This window comes from Sylvia atricapilla, chromosome Z (assembly GCF_009819655.1).
Source record: "Sylvia atricapilla isolate bSylAtr1 chromosome Z, bSylAtr1.pri, whole genome shotgun sequence".
Taxonomy (NCBI): Eukaryota; Metazoa; Chordata; class Aves; order Passeriformes; family Sylviidae; genus Sylvia; species Sylvia atricapilla.
This window is the reverse complement of record NC_089174.1, coordinates 71076041-71100460: the sequence shown is the minus strand read 5'-3', so window position 1 is coordinate 71100460 and position 24420 is coordinate 71076041. Positions and strand designations below refer to the sequence as shown.

General features: G+C 38.7%; 1 protein-coding gene across 1 annotated transcript in view; it reads left to right on the top strand.

The window, feature by feature from the left end:
• Positions 1-24420, top strand: part of LOC136374440 (leukemia inhibitory factor receptor-like) — a 47263-nt gene that overhangs the window by 4105 nt on the left and 18738 nt on the right. The window contains exons 2-9 of the mRNA XM_066339801.1: positions 3201-3296; positions 15296-15450; positions 16124-16244; positions 18524-18666; positions 20094-20257; positions 21134-21308; positions 21586-21852; positions 24018-24147. Of these exons, the coding sequence (XP_066195898.1) occupies positions 15369-15450; positions 16124-16244; positions 18524-18666; positions 20094-20257; positions 21134-21308; positions 21586-21852; positions 24018-24147 (1082 nt within the window). The 5' untranslated portion in view covers positions 3201-3296; positions 15296-15368. The remainder of the gene's footprint in view (positions 1-3200; positions 3297-15295; positions 15451-16123; positions 16245-18523; positions 18667-20093; positions 20258-21133; positions 21309-21585; positions 21853-24017; positions 24148-24420) is intronic.

Sequence of the window (24420 nt, the reverse complement as noted above, 5' to 3'; positions counted from 1 at the left end):
AGTATCATTGGTTAGAAAATGATTGCGGGGTGTTTGTTTGGGTTTTGTTGGAGTTTTTTGGGTGTTTGTTTTTTTTTTTTTTGGGGGGGGGGGGGGAGGAAGGGGTGTTTTCATTTGTTTTGAAGGGGGATTGTTGATATTGATGAGTAATGTTATGCTAGTGTTCTCTGCCAGTATAGCTTACTGCATTTTGATAATCAGTCAATAAGTACTTTCTTTTGGAATATACATATATTCCAAAAAGAGAGGTGTGATTTGTGCTTGCTTTGTACCTACAGCTGCACTGATAACAGCTTTATGATATTTACTGAACCTTGATAGTTTCATATCAAGGTTGCCTGGTAATTTGTAGTGTGTAATCATGAAATTTAAATAAAGCAATGTGCTTGAGTGTTTTCTTTAGGTGATAAACACTGTCTGAAAAGTATGCTGGAATGTTTCTTATGCTTGCATAATTTTGTCATTATTGCACAAGTTGCTTAAAGGTATAATAAAAGTACAAGTAACAGGAGTGGTTGAGGGTGGTTTACACTGTCAGTCTGGCTCAGAAATGGTCCATGTTCTAGTTCTGGGCTTCAGCCATCCACTTAAGCTAGTTTTGTTCTCTGAATAAATCAGTTACTTCCCTCCAAGGGGAAATGCAGGCTCGGTTGGCTGTATGTAGCTCAGGCACTGTTAAGCATTTTTTCTGGATGGTGTGCGTATGGCCTATGGCAAGGTTGGCTAGAGCAAGCCAGCTCTCTCCCAGCTGGCTTGATGCCCTTGAATGCCCCCCACATTGTGCCCTTGGGCACAACACACGTTTCAGCCTAAAGCTTTAAAAATTGCTCTTTCTTAATTTCAAACACTTTGAACACAGAAGCACAGAAAAAGCTGTTTTGGAGCCAGATGGTGACCCAGGCCAATTGCTACACAGTTTTCTCATCCAGATCCAGAGTTGTCTCAAACAGTGTGAAGGTGAGCCCATCTGCAGCAGTTGGGCTGTGGGTGAACACGCCTCCACACTGCAGTCCATCAGGGTGGTCTGAGAATATCTGATATTCAAATTTTCTATACCTTTATTTCAAATCACATGCACATTTGGGAGTTGCACATCCTACATGCCTTGGAGAGCCCAGAGAAAAGGGAAATTTGGACAAGTGAAAGAGTCTTGGCTCTGCTCAATCTGGCGCAGGTCTGGGCAAGCAGTAGCGTTTTGGGTTATTTGGTGGTATCTGCCTTAGCCTGGCAGCCCTTCTCCTTTCCAGACAGGACTTAGCACAGTCATCCAGAAGCTGTTGTGCCAAGACAGCAGTGCTGTTCATCATGTGATGTAACTATGTTTGTATGGTAGACCGTGATTTTGCCCTTCTTGAACTGGGTGATCTAATGGCCTCTCTTAAGTATAAAATCAGTGAGGACAGAGCTTCAAAATATCTATTTCAAATAGTGGGTTTTAATATTACTGCAGAGCAAAAATGCTTCCTAAATCGAATGAACTTCAGAAGAAAATTATAATGGTCAGTATTATAGGTGGAGCTTCTGCAGATTCTGAAGCCCAGAGGGTGAATGTAAGTTACAAGTATTCCAATTATAACTAATTTTCACAATAATTCAGGTTTTGAATCAAGTTCAACACTTGCAGCAAGAGATGTTTGACCTCTGAGGTTTTTACAGATACTCTGGAGTGAAACCAAGGAGATAAGTTTCTAATGTTTAATCCTAGGCAGAAAAAAGAGAGGAAGTGAGAGAAAAGAAAAAAAGTGGTTTGTTTATTTATATTGCAAACTTCAGTGATGTGTTGCGTTATGTGCAGCAAGAACCGAAGTACTGTATGTGTGAGGTGAACATAAATGTCAAACTCTTTTAGGACTTCTCCTGGTTGTGAGGATAATAGTATCTGTTCCCTAGAGTCTACCTGCTCCTTTTGTCCTCCTTCCCCCTGCTCCACACAATTCTAAAGGTCATGGCTGTGGGAAGTCTAAAGTGCACAGGTCTCAAGGCACGTAACTTACGTTTCATCTGCTAGAGCAGCATTGTCACAGTTCCCAATATAGAACAGCCTTCTCCAAATTAAATGTGATTGGTCTGTTTCTTTTATCAAGATGATGGGAAATCTTTGACCAAATGTTGCCATATATTTCAAAAGACAGGGTCAGTCTGGATGTAAATCCAGCAAGATGTTATGTGACCCTATTTTAAGTCTTACGTCAAAGTCTGTATTTTGTCCGTTGCATATTGTCTTCCTTCATCATTAAAATCCATATTAAAGTGAGATCTGTGCATATTTGTGCTAATCTAGTCTGACACTGGAGTAATGTGAACTGAAGGCTTTAATACAGGATGACTTGCATTGAACCCATATTTAAAATTTCTTAGTAATATATCTAATCTTATTTCAACCAGTTCACTTCTTGCGTGAAAACCTTTGCCAATACTTAATTAGTTTTACTTTTCACAACTTTCATTTTTCAGTGAAAGTCTACTACATGGCATTTCCTCTCATGTCTTTTATGGTGGGCTAAATTTAAACCCTTTCTCTGTGTAGGTAATTGAGAATTGTGACCAAGTTACCTCTCTGAACTAAATAGTTGCATTGTGTTAGCCTTTGCAACAACAGACCCAAACTGTTCAAAGTATTAATTTGATCCTGAGTGTAAATCGACTTTGTACTTTGGATGAAACTGTTTCCATTGCTAATGAATGGCTAGTTTTACTCTTGTCTTTTGGATCTATGGCTTTTGTAAGATAGCTTGATCTATACAGAAAAAGTTGTTAGTACTTTTATTTTCAGTATCTTTATGTATTTATTTGCTTGAACTGTGATAACTGATACTTTGAAAACTGAATGTTTTCCTATTCCTTCTTCATATTTCAACTAGTGAGTGATGCAGCTGGAGTTAATATGAAAAGAATGTATCCTTGAAAACGCTAGATATTTGTCTGCTATCCTTTTGCCCTGGTGGATGCATGCTTGCTAATCAGTAGGTAGTTCTGGGTTGGAATTTGGGCAGTGATTACTGTAGACAGAAATGGGAGCAAGCACTCAGCATTACAATAGCTGCTGTAGAATTAGGTCACTAACACGCTTTCAGCAAAATAGTGTTAATTTTCCTCTCCTAAAACTCAAACACAGAACATACACTTAAAATTTCTTTTCTCAGTGGTCCTCAAGTGTAGCATTCTTAGCAATGGTTTATATATGAGTCTTTCAACTTCAGGTGCTTCATTTGACTGTCCAGTTCAGCATTCAGCTCTCCTGTACCAAAGACTAAGGAAAGAACTCCTGCAGTTGGACTCCAGCCAACAGTGCAAATGTGAGTTTGTGCATACCCTCATTCATAAGTTAGAATTAGTCATATACTTTTGTGTTTGCAAATTCCAGAGCAGTATGTGTATATATGTGGTTACTGAGGCTTATTATCTTGCATGAATGAGTTAGTCATGAGCAGCACTCCTCGGCTGTGAAATACCCTCTCCTCAGAGGACACAGGTGATCTCTGATAGCATTTAGCAGCTTGTTTCATGAGACCTGAGAACAAAGATGAATAAGATGCTGCAATCAAAAACTCAGCTTTTTGATGGTCACTTTAAGAATTTAACAACTATTGGTAAAAATTACCTCCACTCGATCTCTTCTTTTGAAGTAATGACCATTAACTTTTGCCATATTTAATGCTAGTCACTTGTATTGATTTGGTTTTAGTTTTTTGAGTTTTCCTTTTTTGACAAAATAAGCTATTTGTCACTTGCATTCCTAATACCTACATGGGTATCTGATCTTTTTAAGCTCTTCTCCTGTGGTTTACAAATACTTCCTGTATATAATATTCTAAAGTAAAATACTTATATCCCTGAGGCATAAGTATTGACGTCTAAATATGTTTTGCATTTATAGTCCATGTGCCAATTCTGTGAATAGCTCTTTAGTATGGGAAGTTGCGGAAATGGGAAAAGCAGAGTACTCTCCAAAGATGTTTGAGGTGGTGCTATTTTTATAATGCTTTGTGAGTTGTAATAACTTGCTTCAGGGTGAGATTGGTATGAGCTTTTGTAGAAGAATATTTCACACAAGGAAGAAATAATGATTTGTTGGTGTTCCATGCCATAAAATTAAAGGTTCTGCATTTAAAAGTCTCTGGATTTAGACAGGTGAACTTGTAAGGATGTGCTTGGCCTTGTGCATCATCTGCTGTGTGTCTGGATGGACCTGACTAGATTCATGAAGAGTAGAATTTTTCTTAAGGAATAGAATACTGGAATAGAAACTAAAAAGAAACTGAAACAGAATGTGTGATTCATATAACTGCACTCAGATTTGAGGTCTCCAGTTATCCAGCTCTTCAGGCTCCCCTTGCCCCTACGTTTTCTCCATGTCTGGCCACCTTAGTCTGCAGCCACCAGAGAGACCGTTGAGAATTGTTGCACGTATCTTGCTCCTGCAGTCAGACTTGCTCAGCACTTTGGAAACAATAGCTGCTTCGTTGCTGACTTGTGAAACAAAAACGTTAAACATATCAGCAACAATGCATGAAAAAATGTGATGAACAGCCTTCCACAGGAAGGGGTTTTTCCATTCTGCTGTGTAGGTATACAGAATTTGTTGGTGTCAGAAGCTAGTAAGTAAGAAATGCTTCTTCTTTTGTGCTTTATCTGCCAGCACAATACTGAGAGAAGTAAACTGTGAGATTTACTAATAATAGCAGGAAGGAAGAACCCTGTTAAACATAGATAGAAAGGTTGGAATGACTTATGTATGTAAAATCCAAGGTTGTTTTTTCCTCTTCTCAGCCCTTTTTTATAATCACCTTTCAGAAGAGAAAAAATTAGAGAACTTCAGGAGGTGAATCTCACTTGCAAGGGAGTATTAAAGGAGAAGAGGCAGATGCAGGTTACAGATGCTATAATGATGGTCATGTGAAAGTGGTGTGAAGATGTGAAATATAGCCTTGAAAATTTCTGTTTAGTTTTCTTATTCTAAGCATGAATCATGTCAGAAGAGACTTGTGGAACTGACTCACTCTGTGTCTTATTAGTAGCAGTCTCAATCTTGTATGAGCTGCTTTCAATTTTAAATGAGGTGCAGCATCATTACCCTTGCAGATGCTGCTGTCTCAGCAGTTGCTGGTGGGTTATTTACAGGGACTCAATTCTCTGATTTTCTTAACTTCTAAAAGAAATTGCTGAAAAGCGTTGTTTTATTTTGCAGCAGTAAAAATCATGGATCCTAGCCATCATGTGTATTATTTTAAAATGTTCATATCTTCATTGCTTTATTTCTTTTTCTGAGCCTTATTTTAATGATGCAGAGTTTGCTATACTATTTTATCCAGTTTATTTATGTTGAAAGCAGGACAACATCCCTGCAAAGTACTTTTATAGCAGTATTTTCTATTCTGAGACCCTCCATGAAACACATAAAGGGCTGTTAAATTTTTTTACATCAAGAAAAATAAAGAAATTTTCTAAGAGAGAAAGACCCAGCCAACAGACAAAATATGGATTTAGATTATTAAGAAAATAATCTAAATAATCTTCTCATTTAGATTATTCTGAAAAACTCTGTAAATTTTGGCATATTTTCTTGTGGACTGAGAGATTTCAGTCTATCTTTGAATTTTATTTGCAGTCATTTAGCAAAAATTGGAAACAAAATTTGAACTTCCCTTCATGTTTTATTTTTAGACAATATGCTGCCTAAACTGAATGATCAGTCTAAATAATTGGAAGCAGAAAGCTGGGTGTTAATTTACTTGCGAAACAACTACATCTTGTGCCTTTGGCATTACAATAAGTGATCTGTTTTGGTTAGGGCAAGACACTTAAGAAAGTGCTATGTGAAGGAGCACACTAAAACTGAGGTGAGGCTGTATGTTTCTTGACAGTATCGAAATCTATTAGGTGAGTAGAAAGGATGACATGAAAGGGTCAGTTTATATTGAGGCTCTGGGTTGCTGTGCTGCTACAAGATCTACAAGTGGACCATAAGCCCTTTGCAGGGAACTCTGTGAGAGGAGCAGAGCAGAAAAGAAAGAGTAGTGTGGACTAGTGTTGTACTCAGATGGATTAGTGTGCCTGCATTTCTTTTGGGTCCCTGACTCCAGTGGAAGCTGTGAGCAGCAAGAGAATGAAGGAGTACTGGTATCATAAGCAGGCATGAGAGTGAGTCCAGGTAGGTGCATGAAATGGGTGATTCATATAAATTTATTATAGCCTGTGTCTATGAGTTAATTAGGAAAGAGACCAGCTCTGATTTTCATCAACTGTAGAAATCTATATTTGTATTTCTGAGTACTTAATTCCCACACTTTGCTGCCTTAAAAGGAGGGATATGCATGTATATATGCATAAGTGGAAAAGTCCATGGGGAAAAAGTATAATTAAAACAGCATGTGAAGAAAATAAATGAAGGAAATACAACTGCTATGTAATTACACATGGACTGACTTGTTCTGATGATGTCCTACTATGTTGTACACCTTCCTCCTTTGTCAAGACTGGAAGGGGAATGGCCACATTGAGGGCCCACCTGTGTGTGAAGCAGAGGAAAGTGTTTGCCCACCGCAGTAGAAGGATGGTAATACATCATAACATGCTGCAGTATGTCTTCATGTAATTTGTCAGATACTTATTAAGAGAGGAACTGCAACCGTTCATGGGAGCTTTTAGTCTCAATAAAGATTAGAACAACAAGAATTTGTCAGAAAAATATGGATCTGTAGTTCCAGGAATTGCCTATTTCCTTGATTCGTTAAAAAAAAAAATCAATTTATTTCTCGTAAGTGACTCTCATTCCTTACATTCACTCTAAAAGGATATCACATAACTGTTGCTCTTTATTCTCAATATATTATTTAATGTGAAAGCATTTCAGCATTTGATCTACTTATGTGCTCCTTGTACACATGAAGAGAGACTGTCTTTGGATTTGGTTCATTGTATCTTAAAAATAATTTGAATACCACAGGTTTTATTGTAAACAATGAAAGATTCCAATCCTTGGGTCATTGCCGGTTTTTTAAAAAAAGACACTTGGAATTGCTTCAGTAATTATCAGTGTTCTCTTATAAAACGAATTAGGCTTTTCCTGTGATGGAAAGAAGATTAAAGGTCATGTAGTTCAAAATAAGTTTTTGTACATTTCCAGATAAAGGAAAATAAACTCTCATTAATAAAGTCAACTTCTTTAATGTTTGTGAGTTCATAAGGCTGTATGAACTGAAGAGATCTGGCAGGGACAAAATTATGCAGATAACATGACTCTTCTGAGGAACAGCAGTTTTAGTCTGCAGTCTTTGTAAAGTCTGAGTGATGTGATCTGGCCCTTGAACCTGACATTGAGTAAAGTGCAGTTGACAATGTGGGCAGATGACATTTTCCTCTGAAGACATGCTGTTTTGAGAAGTGAACAATGGCTGATAGTATCCTCCAAAACTGAAATGTGCTTGGAAATAATTTGATTATGTTTTTTTCCAGTTATGTAAAATGCAATAGACACCAGAGAAGCGAGAAACCTCTCTGTGTGTTTTCATTGCATAATTGGTTTATGTATTCCAAAATAAAGTGGGGGCATTTTTTCCTATGCTTTGCACCTGTATTAAGTATTGAAAAGGCATAATAGGTAGCCATTGGAGCCGTCTTAAGAGGGTTTTTTTAGTAATCAGACTTGTGTGCATTTGCTCACCGAGCTTGTTCCATGCTGTGTCGCAAACCACAAGAATTCAAGGAAGTGTGTCGATCATGAGGTCACCAAACTCAAGCATATCAGGAAATGTGTGTGGCTGAATCAGATTTATAAAAGTACATCCTTCATCTCTGTACAATATTAATTTGCCAGTTGTAGTAAGTATCAAGAAAATTTTTGAATGGGTTAAAACCCAAGTGTGCAAGTGACTCTGAGCTGTTTCCTTCTCCTGCACAGCACAATAACCTAGAATCAAAAATTCTCTTTTGGCCAGTAGCATCCCTTAACCTTCACCCCTTTGCTTTGTTCTTTGTTCGGCTGATTAGGTGTTTTCCATCTGCACCTCTATTGCAGAAGAATCTGTGCTTGTTAATTTGAGCTGACTTCCTAAGGAAGCTGGGCTTATCTGATAATGTGTTGTCTGTCCCCTCACCCTTGCAGTAACCTTTGAACACACTACTCAGGTTCACTTCAGTCAGGACGAGGAGGTGAAATCTCAGCATACTGTGTCCTTACAAACTTGGTGAAATTCAACAGCAGGAGGACAGAGAAACCCTGCTAAGGAAATGACTGCAGAGTCAAGCCAACCTTTACTGTACTGCAGTCCAGACCTTTGTAGCATGCCTTTTCTGATGTCTAATAAGGCCTAAGGGTAATCTATAATAATATTGTCCTAATATATAACGACAATAAATCATGAACAATTTTACAATTGCTTACAAATATCCCAAAACATATTTGGTCTGTTTTTGGTAGTATTCAGGTTTGCTGTGTTTCTCAGAAGTTTGGTTTTTGTTGTTACCATCTGGAGAGCAGTAGTGTGCTCCTAGTAGTCATTGGTGTGCTTGCATTGAAACGTATACTTGATGACTAATTGGTATGCAAGAATTTCCAGAACCAGGAGTGATACACGCTAGGAACATTAAATGCAATGCCTGGCTTGGGAAGTACTCTTGTGTGCAGTTCACTGAACAATGCGTGAAAAAAATTGCTCTAATAGGACTAAGAGTTTTTAAATTAACATACAGTTTATTTGAAAACAGGCATAAATCAGGGAGAACAAAAGGCAAAATGTGCAAAATGTATATTTTGCTTGAAAAACAAGAAAACTCTCTTAATAAGTTACCTTTTGATTGTGATAGAAAAAAATCGGTTCCTACAGTCTTTCTTTGCTTTGTATTGCCCTTTCAGTCCATTTCTCTGCCTGACCACTCCACCTCTTCAGTATGACTGTGCTTTTTTCTCTCAGCTCATCAGTCCCAGGAGGGGTATTCTTCTCAGTGGTCTCTCTGGTGTTCTTGTTTGGTGGGGTTTTATTTTGGTTTACATGAATAACATGAAGGAGTCTTCCATTTTACTTTCCAAATCCATCTCAAAATTGTATACATTGTTATGATCCAAGTATTTGATGTCTGCTTCTGCTACGTATTTTCCTTTCTTTCAAAGGGCAAATCCTGGTCTCAGTTGCTGTGTTATGTGTGTATGTTGTGCTCTCCAAAAGGTACTAAATGCTTTCATAAAATCATTCTTGAGTTGTGGTGCTTGTTTATGAATTAATCATCTCATGTCCTTGCCAGGTAAAGGTGCTTCTCATGCAAATAGCCACACCAAGTCATGGAAATAATGTGCAGCTCTCCCAGTCTGCAGCTTGCTTATTTGCATTTCCATAGTGTCCAACAGTCCTGGAATCAGAAAAGAAAAAAAAAAAAAAAAAAGGAAGAACTGAAAATACTGTAATGCAGGTGCAATTGCAAGTTGGTCTTAGAAGCTTAGACAGGTGACATACTTACTCTATCTGGGATGCACTTTTATCCTTGTTGGTAAAATTTCTTGCTAAAATGCCTGCCTCTGTATGTGGTGCTTGAGACCAGGAACTTTGAAAATGAAATGCTGAAGTGTTGATCCTTGCATTGAGCTTCGGTCATCACCAGACTTCTGATTTCTCCTTGCAGAGGCAGGCTGGGGTGCCTGCAAGAGTCACTGCAGTGGCTTTCAGTATCTCAGAGGTGATGCTGCTGTTTGGCAGCCAGAGGAAGCAGTGAGGAGGGAATTTTTCTTCATGTGCTTGACAGCAAAAAGACCCCAATAAAACTAATGTCTCATAGGACTGAAAGTTCTTGTGTACTCCTGCACATTTACTGAATAATATATTAATACCATGTCTTTGTTTTGTTTTCTTTTCTTCTGCTGCAGAGTAGAAGACGTTTGGTGCAGACAGGAAACTTGAATTATTTTATCAGCTTTCAGAAAGAGAAATAGCAGATTTTTAAATTAATTCCTCAGAACTGGGGAAAGCCAGATTCCCAAATGGGACTCAGTCTTTGTTTATAAACGAGTTTTGGTGATTCATGTCCTGCAAATCTTTTTTAAAGTGGAATGGTGCCATGTTATAAAACAGAGAGGGAAAGCCTGCATCTAGATTACTAGAGGTTTTTGTCTCAACTTTGGAAATTTTCTCGAGGAGGTGGAAGAATTTACTCTGTTGAAAAACAGCCAAGCTCCTTCTCCCTCGAATAAATCCTATTAATTTTTTTTTTAAATTACTCAGCTAGCTTTAAAGTCAAAGACTGAAGCCTGTGGGATCAGCCGTCCTAAAGAAAGGCAGTTCAGCTTCTGTTTCTGTGTTCATTGCCTTTACTGTCAGCTGTATTGGCCATTTGCTTGGTTTCCCAGAAATGTGTACTTCTGGCATGGTTTTTCAGATAGGGGAATTTTTTTGGAAGCTTTCAGTTATCAACAGTAGAATGTGTAATTTGATATATGCATTTTTACCTGGATGTGAGTGTGTTTTCTTTCACTTTGAAGGTTGAATTAGTATCTTTCAGCAGAGACAAGTAAAATTATCTTTCTCTACCTGCTGAGCAGAGTAATTTTTCTTCTAGCAATGTTTGATCTAGGCGCATACTGAGCACCTGCATTTCTGCCTGATGGTATTTGGGATGATGGCTGTCTAGCTTTGCCAGAAATGCAGCCTCTTATCATTCTGTACAATAATTTTCCTTGAGAGCTTTTAATATGCCATTTTGCGATAAATTGTTATGATACCTTTAGCTGTGGAGGCAAAATATAAATTGTAACTTGAGAAAATTTATTGACAAAGGGAATTCTTCATTTGCATTTACTACGTATATTTTTACTCATTTTGTGGTTTCATCTAGAGTTCTTCACTCAGGTTCCTAAACTTTCTGTATAAGCTGAATTTTTAATCATCTCTTTTCAGGTGTCTGCTTCTGGGGCAGAATTATAAAATAAAAACTCTGGCAACTAATCCTCAATTCATAGACATTTTTAAAGAACATATCTGGAGACTTGTGACTGTCAGATTAGGCTGCAGGCAGAAAGGCTGGAGAGATTTTTTTTTTTTTTAAGCTGTTTTGTTTGTTTGTTTTCAAAGTGGTTTCCAAGCACTTGACAATGAAATACATTCAGAGAACAGAAAACTCAAAAGTACAACAAAGCTTTGCAGACTTTTGTGCTTAGAGAACCGATCTGTTACAAGTGACTAAGAAAACACTTTTTTTTTAAAGAGAATTGAGCATTTGGTGAGCTATGCTAAAAAAAAAAAAAAAAGATACACAGAACCAGTTAAGCCAAGAAATACGCAATAGCAAACAGTCAGAAAGAGACATACCAGTTATTTTCTGGTTTCCCCATTAAGAGGTTAAGTCTGAAGAGTCTGGTAGTATCTTAGCTGCCCTTATTTTCTCAGTTTGTCACCAGAACCTTTAACCTTCCTTACAGCTGACAAGGTTTTGAAACAAAGCTGTCCTCACACATTTTCTCATTTTTGTCTCAGAGTACTTTTCCCTTTCTGATCTATCTGATCATCAGTAGATGCACTGACTGCATCAAAACATCTTTAAAACTCATTTAGAAGTCCATGATGGCTATTGAGCTCTTAGCTATCAGCCACCAAATGCTAGTTTCAGTGATTAAGAATCTGAATCTGACTTTTTTTATGCATCCACAGTTTTTATTACTAAGCATGGATTTATGGAAGGTTCTTTCCATATTTTAAAATTTCAGAAGTGAAAGACCTTTTCAGGCAAAGACTTTAGGGTGAACTTGCTGTGCAAACACGCTCACGCTCAGTCAGGAGGTTTTGCAGTCCAGTTGAGGATGAGATTGGAGTCTGAAGTGCTAAATAAACAGCTACGTGGCAGCTTTATACAGCATCTGAGGCTGGATCACACACTGAAATTGAGTCAACAAGGTCTGGACGTAGGAGAAAGCAAATACTAAAAGGGCTGTGTAAACACACAGGTTTGCCTTAGGAAAGTTCCTTCATTGTTCTTGATAATGCTCGGGCCTCAGGGTAGAGATATTTCAAAACTGTGGATACAGCAGCTTTGGTTCACGGAGAAATATTTTTTCCAGGAATGATCAGAAATCTGAAAACTGAGACTGGGAAATGGTAAAAACAAATCGAAGCTCTTAAGGGAGGAGCTATTAAAGATCTGATATCAGTCATCATCTCTGTAGGAGGTTGCTGCAAGGCAGAGGATAAACTGTTCTTTGTCTGCTAGAGATAGGACAAAGTACTGTGCTTAAAATGGACCAAGAGATAGTTGTGGAGCACATTTGGAACACTGATGATAGTGTCAGTGAAGTGACATGAATATATTACCAAGGGAGATGAGATTGTTATGAGATGTGCAATTGCTAATATTTTTTAATATGGACAACTATTAAAAGTGGTTTAATTCTAGTAGCTTTTTCTGGTGGAAAAAATGGGCTTAACCCACTTCACACTGTTTTTAAAAACAAAGACCTGCAGTGTAAAGACATTTACATTAAGTAACAACTGCTCTTGTTGCACTCCAGGCAAACATGGTCAAGGTTTTACCACCTCCTGACAATGTTGAGCTCTCTTGTCCTAAAAAGATATCTCTGCTAATAAGAGTCTGTCTAGAGTATAGCAAGCTTTTCATATCTTCCAGAGTAAGGAAAAAAATCCATACCTTGCTTGAGTTAGTCTTGAACTGATGGAAGGCAGCTTTCATCCAAAGAAAGTAAACTTCCTATTTTTAAATAGGTAACAGTTACTTCAATTGTTTTGTAACTTCTAAATTAAAATAAGCCTATAAATGGGAATCTTTTCTCCTGACTAGTGGCATTTAATTATGTGACATGAGCCTTCTAATTGCCAGCTTTTCAGCAAGTTACAAAATGTGTATAAGAACACAAGAGCTAGGGAGTCTATTCTTGTTGTGAAAGATTGTGGTTTACGAGACTCTCATCATACCCTGCATGAGACTTCATAGATTCACTTCTGTGCCTGACTCTGAAACTGAAATTAAAAGTGGGCATGAATTAGAAGAACTTAGTATGACTCAGATTTCTTGTAATGCACGGCTATGATGTTATTCTTAAAACTTCTGCAGTAAGAGACAACGCAGTGAGCTATGTGTTGAAAGAGGTGCAGAAAATCAGATTTTCTTAAAATACAGACACACAGTTGCTGAATCCACCTCATACACCTGGCATGACTGAACAGGTTTTGTACAAATCTACACAGGTAATGTGTTTAGAGGCTTGGGATTAATATGAGAGGCTTGGGATTTAATTAACATAACAGCTCAGTTCTCTCTCCTTCAAGTGGCATCAGTGCCTTTTATTCTTTCCTTGACTTTGCCAGCTGATAGGGGACTGTCAATTGATTGTGCTATACAGCTTGGAATTTTGGATTTGGGCTTTTCTGCAAACCAGAAGTAGCCTTTGAAGAAGTCCTCAGAAACAGATAAAATTTACATATACTTCATAGACTGAAATAGAAATCAGTCATTTTATTCATGTAACTCCCAAGCCTGTCTGAGTGATCTCCATGCTTTTTACGAAGTTAGAGATTTGTGAGCAAAGTTTAAACCTGGAGATAACATCCCATATTTTCATTAATAACATGGAGAAATACGATGTGAATACCCGGTGATGCAGAGGGCGAATTTGGCGCAGAGATTAGTATATTTTATATGTTGGTTGGTTCTTTACTCATCTTTACCTGGATTTGTCAACCCGTCCTCTTGATACGGCTTTTCATTTGTTGCACTGCATGGATATTACAAATAAGGAATATATAAAAGATATTCTCTGGGAGCAGTGTAGCTTAAATTAGTATGTGTTTTGTGAGGTTTTCAAGTAATTTGAGAACATGCTGAAATTAAAATAGTTACTACACTTTATAGGTTCCCCCTCCATATGTGACAGTGGTCTTGACCATAATATTTCTCTTATCTCTCGTGCTACTTGGAACTTTCCTTTAATCTGGTTATTGCAGACTAAAGGGAAGAAGAGAAATGGCCTCTTGTGAGTAGCTCTGGATTATTTGGCGTAGTGCTGCTATGTTTCGCAGTGCAGATTGGTAACAGACAGAAGAGCATTTCATGTATTTCCAGCTATTCCCTAAGGGAAGATTCCTTAAAAAAACCCCAAGCAAATGAAAAACCAAACTAATAAAAATACATGGTTGTATTGCGGGGACGTGGGAGCACAGCCCTGATGGTGCAGGGAACTTCAGTGTAAAGGTGTTTCTTTTAAAATTACAGAGGCTTTTAGACAAAGTTTGTTATTCTGATGATGTTGGTCTGGGTTTGGAAGGTATTTCTGAGGCAAGGTCAGGAGCCTTTCAAAATAAGAGCCTAGACAAAATGGGAACAAAGCTGCTCTGTAGGACAGGTAGGGTTGGTCATATTCTCATATGAAAATGACCAAGCTCCTGCTATTGGTTACTGAGAGAAGACCTCTGGCTTCATGAAAGTTAGAGTCTCTAGAAGGGTGCTTATATCTTCACAGATTTCAGGTAGGAGTGAAACTATGCACCAGGTATTGACTGAGCTTTTGGATAGATTTTCCTTTAGTTTTTTCCTTTCGACAACAAAATCTGAAGGTGGTCAATGTGTGGGTGGAACTGAGTATGTGTTCTCAGGGCCCTGCTGAACAGCTGAGGTTCTGTTTTTAAAATGAGAAACCTGTTCATCTTCAGTGAACACGCCGAACATAATATTCCAGATAAGTTTTTACTCTAAGGTCAGTAGTTGCAGCAACAAGTACTTTTTGACAAAGAAATGGCTCACTTCTTTTTACCCATTATTTTTCCTCCAGGGGTTATTAGTTAATACTGGATTGAACCATTGATCGTGGGTGATCAGATCTGGTTCTGCAATGTCTCAGGCATCCCATAGCTTTGAATCACAGCTTTTTGAAAATCGGGCAGAAGAAAGAAGAAAACAGATGGTGTGTTTGGTCTTATGTGCATAAATTAATCAGAGGACCTTTCCATTCATGGTATACAATATCCTTTGTAGATATGACATTGAAGAGGCTTATCCTAGGGGAATAATGCTCTGCCATGCCTGTTCTGTTCTGGTATTAGATAGTCCTGAAGAGTACCTATGAACTATAGAGTTTTATGTGATTCTTGAGGAAATGTCTTACAGAAAATACATGAATCAAGGAGTTGTTGTAACAGAGAAAATATTTGTTTGCCAGGAGAAGGAAAAGGAGTTGCTCTGCCTAGAAACATTACTGAAGAAGAAAAGTATATGGTACAAAAACTGGCATTTGTGGCATACCAGGTCCACAATTTACAGCTTTGGGTTTTTTGGAGTTTTTTTTAATTTCTATATTTAATTTTAGAACTGACCAGCTTGTTGGAAGATGACATTTACTCCTGCTTAAAGCTGCTATTTATAAAACAAACAGTAGAAGAATGTGGAAGAACTCAAGCCTCCGCTGCCTTTTAGCACTAGCTATTTTATGCTTAAGAAGCTTAATGTATAGCCAAGAGATAGGTAAGTTTACTGCAATGTAGTGCACTAACTACTTCTTCTCTGTAGCTTCTGTGCCTTGTAATTGTGTTACTTTCCTACTGTATGTATGTTCAAAACCCATCACCTCTGTGGCTCCAGACCATCCTAGAGATGGGGGCAGTTCCAGGCCTGGTCTCTGCTTTCCAGCACCCAGCAGCATCTTGCAAACCAGTTCAAAACTGGTGTTAAATTCTTCATACTGCCACTGACAGTCTGCATATGTATTGGTGTGTCTGCATTGAGACCTTTTTGCTGTGTATGTTGGCTCTCTTCAACCATTTCACACATTACCATGAACTGCCCTTCTGTCATTAATTGCCATCCATGTATGACATGGAGGAGAGCAAAAATCTCATTAGTTTAAAATCAAAGCTTGTGGTTTTGCCATTGGCCCAAAGCCTGCGTATTAGGCTAGGCAAGGAATGGGTATTGTGGAAAGAGGCAGCTGCACATAAGTATAAACCCAGATCTCAGGTGCCTCTAATGTGGCTGTCTAATCAGGCACACAAATCATTCAACAGTTTTAAAATACTGGCCAGACATAAATGCAATAAAAATGTACAAAGAATGGCTACAGATGTGAAAAATAGCAGTTGTTTTACAGTTGTGTATTTATGACCTGCAATTTTTGACTATATTTCTTATATGATTTCAGCCTCTCTAGGGGACCCCCAGAATTTGAAATGTGTAACGCACAATTTACACAAAATGCTCTGTACTTGGGACACCACCTCTGGAGGAAGACATGGACAAACTGACTTCTGCTACACTACCAAGTAAGTCCCACTACATACCTGGTTAAAAAATACAAAATTCTGATTAAAGTAGAGTTTTTCCTCAGTCACTGCCCATGGAAATTGTGATACTGTTGTTTCCCAGCATCTCCCCATCAGTTTTCCTTGGGTGGTACTCCCCCTAGGCCCTGTTAACTCAGGCAATGGCAAGATTTCTGGCAAAGTTGTTCCATGCTAACAGTTTGCCTGCCAAAATCTGCTCGCTGTTTTCAAAGGACTGGAAAATGCTCTTATTTACTCAGACTTCTCTGTGTGTCTGCCTATCCCTTGCTCAGAGTTTTCATGAGGGATATCTTCAAAATAGGTTCAGTCCAAAAGGAAATGAATCCTGATGTTTGGGCCAAAGCAGTAGAATATATGACACAAGTGTTGAGATTCACATGGATTTCGTGTGGAAAAAACATGAACTATCTCTCAGCCACTGCCTTACAACCTTTATAAATTTTAAGCTGTATTAGAGGAAACATAAAAATTATTTCACAATTGAAACAGCTTTTCTGAAGTGAATGCAAATTGAGAATTTTAAGAAAAGTGAAAAAAACCCTTAAATCTTCTGTGTGTTTTTTCGCTAATGAGGACTACATGTTCAATTCTCCATGCTTTGGGTCTGCCAAATACTTATCATGTGCTAGGGATGAGTTCAAATCCATTCTGCATCTTGATCCTGCCCCCAGTCCAGATATTTGTACTGTCTTTTTTTCCTGTAAATTCTGCAGGCAGCCCAGACTTTTCCTTGGGGTCCCAGGGCTTGGCTGCACTTAGTCCACCTACATGCTTGATTTTCTGTGTCTCATTATTCCTGCTGCATTGCCAGCTATCATTTCTATTTAAAAGACACCATATATCTGACTCTGTGGCCAGAGTTCAGAAGTGCAGAGTTCATGAGGTACTGCCCTTTGAGCAAGACCAATCATGTAGCTGCTGCTGTTTCTCCTTAGAAAAGCAGGACAGACTGGGGTCCCCTGAAGCAGAGAGTCTGATATGAGCTCGGTGCAGACATCCCTGAGGGAAAGAGGTTTTGTTTCTCAGTTGCCCAGACATCCTCTAATAATGTCTTGGTACTGAAGAGGGAACAGCCTTTCTGAGCACTCAAGTCTCAGCTGGCCTTTGCTAGCCCAGAGTCTTGTATGAATATTGAGAATTCAACCCAAACTCTTGACTCCAGCTGATAGGAACTCCAGGGTCCTGTTCCAGTTCATAAGTGAGTAATAGTCCCTCAGCAGGAAGTCTGGCATTGTTCTCTCTGCTTTCCTTCCTGCCGTCATTCTCCCAAGAGGAAGGTCTGGATTTTTCCAAACTTTCTGCCTTTTTAGTTGCATATTAGTGGTAATGAGCAAAAGGACTTGACCCATCCATTATTGTTTCCTGTATATATCTACATCTTCAAGACAAAAGCCAGATCACATTGTGCTGAGCACTGCACAAACATTAAGCACAGGCTGCATTTTCACCTAGGATCTTAGGAATCCTCTGCCCTACTTTCTGCTCTTTCTCTGTGACCTGAGCAGCAGAAGGGAGTTAAAAGATTTGTTCTCAGATGTGGACACTGGTGGTAATCCTGGTTTTGCAACCCATGTGCTCTCACTTTGAAAAGAAATAGAAGGAGAGTAAGTCAGGAAACACAAAGAGAAGGGACAGTACTCTTAGGTTTGGTTTGGAGTTTTTTATTTTCCTTATTTTGAAATGTTGATTCATGGTGACTAGGTTTCAGAAGCATGTCTTTTGTTGGCCTCAGGTTTAATTAGATACTAAGAAAATTTTTTTCACAAGAAGAGTTGTAAAGCGTTGGAACAGAGTCCCCAGGGAAGTGGTGGAGTCACCATTCCTGAAAGTGCTCAAAAAACATTTGGATATGGCACTTAAAAACATGGTTGAATGGTGAACATAGTGCTTGTGCTAGGTTAACAGTTGCAGTTGATGACCTTAAAGGTTTTTTTCCAACCTTAACATTTCTATGATTCTGTGATTTTGGTTGAAGAGAAAGATTCTCACTTTGAAAGGTTCTCTTAACAACTAGTTGGTTGCATTATGCAGCCAGTACACAACCTACCACTATGATAAAACTGAGTTGAAAGATGAGAGAATGCCATTAATCTGAGATTAAGCAAAGCCCAAGCAAGTCTCACTGCTTCACAAACTCGCTATGGAGCTTTTTGTTTATTACAGAGAATTTGTGTTTTATTAGTGTGCAAGAATAGGACTTAACTTGCCTTAGCTTCCTATCAGCTGAAATAACTGCTTAATTCTCTCTTTCTTTTTAGTGACCTTACCACTCAAGTGTGTTTTAAAACTAAAGAGAGAAGGGTTGAGATTCCAATCCCAGGGAGCTCCATCACAGTGACAATCAAAAGCTCTGGAACTGCTTTTGCTACCAAAGAATTTGTAATTCACCAGAAAGATATCAGTAAGTATCAGATCATATGTGTGCACCTAAGGCCTTTATACTATGTTTAACAACTCTTCAGAGGTGTATATGTTTGCAAGTTTCTTTGGCAGCATTCTTGTATGTAGAATGTTCATATGCTGACTCCATGTGAAGGCTCTATATATCATAGGTTGTTTTCTCTAACCCTTGAAGAGAAAGGATATTCCTCTTACCCATAGTTTGTAGCAGAAAAAATCAAGGGCAAAATGTGAGGAGGAAAACAAAATACAACAATGCTACATCCCTTGCTCTTTGCCCTTTTTAGTCCTAGTTATAAATTAGGAAGTATTTTAACAAATTCCTAATCTACATACACAAGTAAATTAGACTTTTTCCCACTTCCTTCCAGGCAAAGAAGAAAGTTGTGAACAGAAGATGACAGTGACACAATCTACCATGCTTGGTCTAGTTTTTGCCCTTTGTTTGCCTGCTTATTCCTTCAGTTTAGTCAAATTCTAATGTCAGTAACACTTTTTATCCATGGTTTTGTTTACAGTCAAGAGCAGCTCAAGAAGTTAAACAAAATGTGACTCAAAATATGTTGGGTCAACACGATGAGTTTCTCAGGTTCATCACAGGTTATCGTGGGCAGTGTATTGATTGTGCTGAACACTTTGCAAGCTCTCGGTCCTTTGCAAGTCCTTGGTCAGGACTGAAGTTGGATGTATCACACATATTTTTAAAATGTTTTAGTTTGCACCAGGCCAAATGAACTGCCATAGCCCTTGTATTACCAAGGTTCTTCCCTGTTTCTCAACCTCTTGCTTCAGCACAACACATTTGTAGAAGAGATGCTTCTGTTTAATCTCCCTGTCCTTTCCCCATCAGAATCTCATGCCCTTAATACTTCTTGTAGCTTAAAATCACTTTCCCTATCATCTTCAGTACCTCTTATGAGCCTCTTCCAATCTGTGCTTCTGCGCTTCTTCCTCACCAATCTCCGTTTTGTTGCAAGTCCCCACTTTCCTGCTTGTCTCCAAAACATATTTCTTTTGGGGATGTTTTTCCACCATTCTCCCTAGAAGAGTTCTCATGCACACTTCAAAGACTGCCACTGTATTTCCTTTATCACTGTAGTATTGAAGGAAAATTGGGAAAGATGGGATATCTTCCCTACTATGTACTGTGAAGAGTCATATTCACAATCGGTTTCTTGCCCATCTACATGCTGAGGTATTAAAAGAAAATGCTACCTGATGATTCATCAGCACTTGTGCTTTCCTGAGAACTCTCATGCTCAAGTAGCCACAGAGCCTTGCTCTAATTCAGAGGTTTGAGTTACATGTTAGTACTGCTGCTAACTATTTCAGAGCAGAAAGATGTGGTTGTTAAACATCTGTATGGCTGGTGCTGCTGAAAAATGACCTGAACATGGTGTTTTTTTCCCTCTCTGCCTCTTTTTCAAGCCTTTGTTCCTGTCACTCCACACATTCTTAGTTTAATGCCTGACTTTCCAACTTCCACATTAAATCTGAAGTGGAGTGATAATGGTTCGGTCTTTCCATATGGACTGGATGCCCTTTGGCAGATTCAGATAATACGAAAAGAAGCAATGGAAGTAGTCACACAAGTAAGTCCCTTTCTTCTTTTATGAAAAATATTTGTACAGTTTTTTGCTCTTGGTAATGTTCCAAGAAGTCACTTGAAAAAAAACTGGGAATGGTGAAGACAGTAGAGCTTTGCAGGACCTGAGTGTAGTCATGCTTCTGGCAGGTACCTTCTCGTTAAATTTCACTAGGAACATTGGCTACTGTGCTGTTGGTACTTAGTCACAGCAAGTTTTGTTGGGTTTTTTTGTTTGTTGGTTGGTTTTGGGTTTTTGTTTTTGTTTTTGTTGTTGTTTGTTTGTTTGTTTGTTCTGATACAGGTGCTTTCTAATTAAAACTTACAAATTTCACAGATACTTTACACCATTATTTCTGTATCTTCAACAGTGTCTCCAGTCTTGGTCATCTGAATGCTCAGCTTGCTTTTTTCTTTTTTTGTAACCAGAGTTCTTCCAGGTCTGGTTGTAGCTCTGTGCTATAAATTTTAATATTGGAAAAAAGATGAAATGTGGACCCTGGGACTAATAGTAGAAGAATTCTGTTTTGGAGAAGTTGGAACATTTAATTGCCTATGGATTCAGTATACTTCTGAAGCCCAGGATTCAGTATACCTCTCTAAATGCTTGGGAGTCCTCATGCTTTCCCTCAAATGTCTGCCCTCTGGTATTTCTGGCTCACAGTCTACCTAGCTGGTGGGCTGTTTAGCAACTTAGGCTTTTGTCTAGGTAAATTCAAAGCACAATTGAAAGTTAGGTAGAACACTCCAATAATCTATGAAGATTTTTTTATTTACTTCACCTAAGTTGCCATTCTGTTGACACTTTGGAGATTATATCTCATTATTAACAGATGTTCGTAAGCTCTGTCTTAGTTGATTTCTTGGTGCAAAAACTTTGCAGGTTACTTACTACTCAAAACTGACTCACGAAGACGTCATTCTTTCTTGGAATTGGACATCAGATATGCCTTTGGAGTGCACATCACACTATGTGAAGATTCGCTGTTACATTAATGCAACACAGTTTGTTGGCCCCAAGGATTGGAGTGAGTGGAGCCCATTAGAAGTGATCGCTGGTATGTTTGTTCCCTTGCAACCATATAGAGTTTTATTTTATGATAAGAATTAAGCCAAGGTCAGAGGGAGAGCATCAGGCAGTGATGGACTGCTGCCTTTGAGACTATTTCAATTAGAGAAATAATGCAATCACTAGTTAATGAAAACTAGCAAACATTTATTTGTATGTATTGGAGTGCTCCTCAGTCACATTTTAGCAGATCAACACTGTGTTTATAGCAAATTGCTCATCTGAGGTTTCTTGTTTTTCTCTCTGTTTTCCTCCTTCTGTGCTAGGAAAAGATACTGAGCCCAGTGGGAGTGGAGTGTTTCCTCTGGACCCTGTGGTGGCAGTAGGTTCAGATTTGACATTTTGTTGTGTCCATGAAGAAGATCAGCGCATAACAAATATGACTTATGGATCAAAATCCTACCCAATGATGCGACTGAGCAGTCGAAGCCATGCCATCAGAGTGCTAAATGCCAGTGTTTCAAATAGCAGCGGGACAAATGTAGTGTGCAGACTCGAAAATGGGTTGGAAGGAAGTGTCGTGTTTGTAGGATGTATGTATCATGTTTACTAACCTTAGGAAAATCAAAATTGTTTTGAGACTCTTAGGGTTCTGCTGGAAAAAAATACTGTTGTGGTTTTTTTCACTTCTCGCTCATGGTTTCAAAGTTGAACTGAGGATTGTACTTGTTTGATTTCACTGTAGAAAGGCCAGCTCATGGAGGAGACACCAAGTCTGGAAGGATAGGAAGGTACCCATGTAAGCCCTATTTAGAACCTGGCCCAATGCTTCTCTCATTAGTCTCTTTTTCAAAGATACTTTTTCATGATTTGGAATGCCAAGTATTTTATTGCCATATGAATATTCAGCCCTTGCCTCTGCCGGTCTCTAGCAGTTCAGGTTTACATCAGTTCTAGTATAGTCCTTGACTAGGTGAGAGGAAGAGCAAAAACTGTAAGTGCAAATATTCATTTACCAATCAGCAGTTAAATTCGCAGCAACAAAAGATGCTCATCCAGGGTAGAAGCTCCTTGGGAGCTGATTACAGCAAAGGAAACTAGGCAGTAATTCCTCTTTCCTGGGCATTCTTGTAAAACATCCTTTTAGTATTTTTTTAAAAGATAACTGACTCACTGTGTATCTTCTCTATGTAACCATGCGAGACTCAGACATATGTTCCAGAAACTGATACCTGTCAAAACAAATGAATCCGTCTACCTCATTCTTCTTCCCCATGATTGATCCCTTTAAAGCTTTGTGTGTTTTTTCCTCACAGGGAATCTGAGAGTTATCATCTTTCAATAGCTGCTCATTAGAATCCCATTCCTCATTACAAATGCCTGCATTTGAACTTAAAATCCTTGGGGTTGAGGAAAAGGACAGGAGAAACTGGAATAATTTTGAAAGTGTGTTCCAGTCTCTAGCCTGTGCATCCTGTCGTTGACTTAGTCCGTTAAATGTGTACTAGGAAGTGCAAAACAGAATTTTTTAACTTCCCAGTGATACACCATTTTTACATTATTGGTGCAGAATTTGCTTTTGTGGGAAAATCTTCTGGGTAAATAAGTCAGTGGTTCAAGAAGGAAAGCTGTGACAATCCCATAGGTTTTTCCTTCATGTTTTTTGTAAACAGATGGGATACCAAGTCTGTTTCTTATCAGTGTTTCTTCTTGTACTACCTGGTTAGTGGGGAGAGGTCTTGTTATGGTTGTCTTGCTGATGAGAGGGAGAAAAGGTGGGGGGAGTAAATATGTATACCCAACACTTTGCTTAAGCCTACGTCTAGCAAAACATTTGTTCTTTTCTGGCTCACTGCTTGGAATCTGAACTAAGCCTGCCAGTGTGGCCTTGTGTTTAGTTTCCCTTCTCAAGGGCAGAGAGAAGGGGCTATATCTCTATTTGGATATTGTTGCTCTACTTTTGGCATACACCTTTCCAGTTTCATACACCTCAGTTGTACAAGACCTGGCATAAGTGCTCTGCTTAGTCTCATGTTGGCATGGGTAGCTAGAGGGTACCTCTCTGTTGGGAGCACTCCTCATTTTTTCCAGCAAGGCACTCAATGCTGCTATAGTATGGGAACAAAGAACAAGACTTAAAAGGAGAAGATCAACGCTTCGAAAGTCATAGTGAAGAGAATGAGCAATTCAGGGCTTGCTTTAATTTTCAAATTCAGTGTGGAATTCATGCTAAAGAGACCATTTCCTTGACACGACTTGTTTGGAGAATTCAAAGCAGTGATGGAGCTGGCATGTTAGAAAATGTGACACACAGCTGACAGCATTCCTGCATTGCTCAGCGGCTGAACTGATGCTCAGAATTTCAGAAAACTCTTGGCAGAGTTTCAGTGAAACACTTCCAGGTCAGAGCCTGGAGCTTGTGAACATGTTTGCATGTGATTTGCCAGATTATCCACCCACTTAGAATTCAAGAGTCAAGTGCTAGTCAGATGGGGCTGATAATTATCCATCTATTTTATTGTCTGGTTTTTTTTTTTTTTAATTTTTTTAAAATTTTTTTAAATTACTCCTATGGTTGTGGTGTAACTATTGCCATGTACTTTTGAAGCATGCAGTCTAGGCCCAGCAAAACAAAAGATTGATGCTTTCAGGACCCAGCAAAACAAAAGAGCAATGCTTTCAGGAAGCCACTAACCCAAATGTCACACTACAATGGTAGACCATCAGCTAACTGTTTTGGTTTCCTTTCATGCTACAGATGCTCCTGATAATCCCCAAAACCTCAGCTGTGAAACGCCCAACTTTCTGATAATAAAATGCACCTGGAAACCAGGCAGACCCAGTGGGCTATATGGAGAACGAAGAACAAAGTACAGTTTGTTTGAAAGGTAAAATTGATCAGCACTACAAGGAGTAAAAAAATACAACTGAAATGCCTCCACTGCTGCCTGGGACTCACTGCACCATACCTATTTAAATGTGATAACTTAGAGCCTAAAATACTTTCCAGGAGTTTTTCAGGAAGCTGTACCTAAGCTAAATTTGGAATACTCTTGTCTAGCCTTGCAAAATTCCAATAGGAATTAAGGATGACTCTTCGCAAAGGTTTATACCATTATGAGCCCACAATTAGATAAAGAGCTTAGTGTATTGGGCTGCTG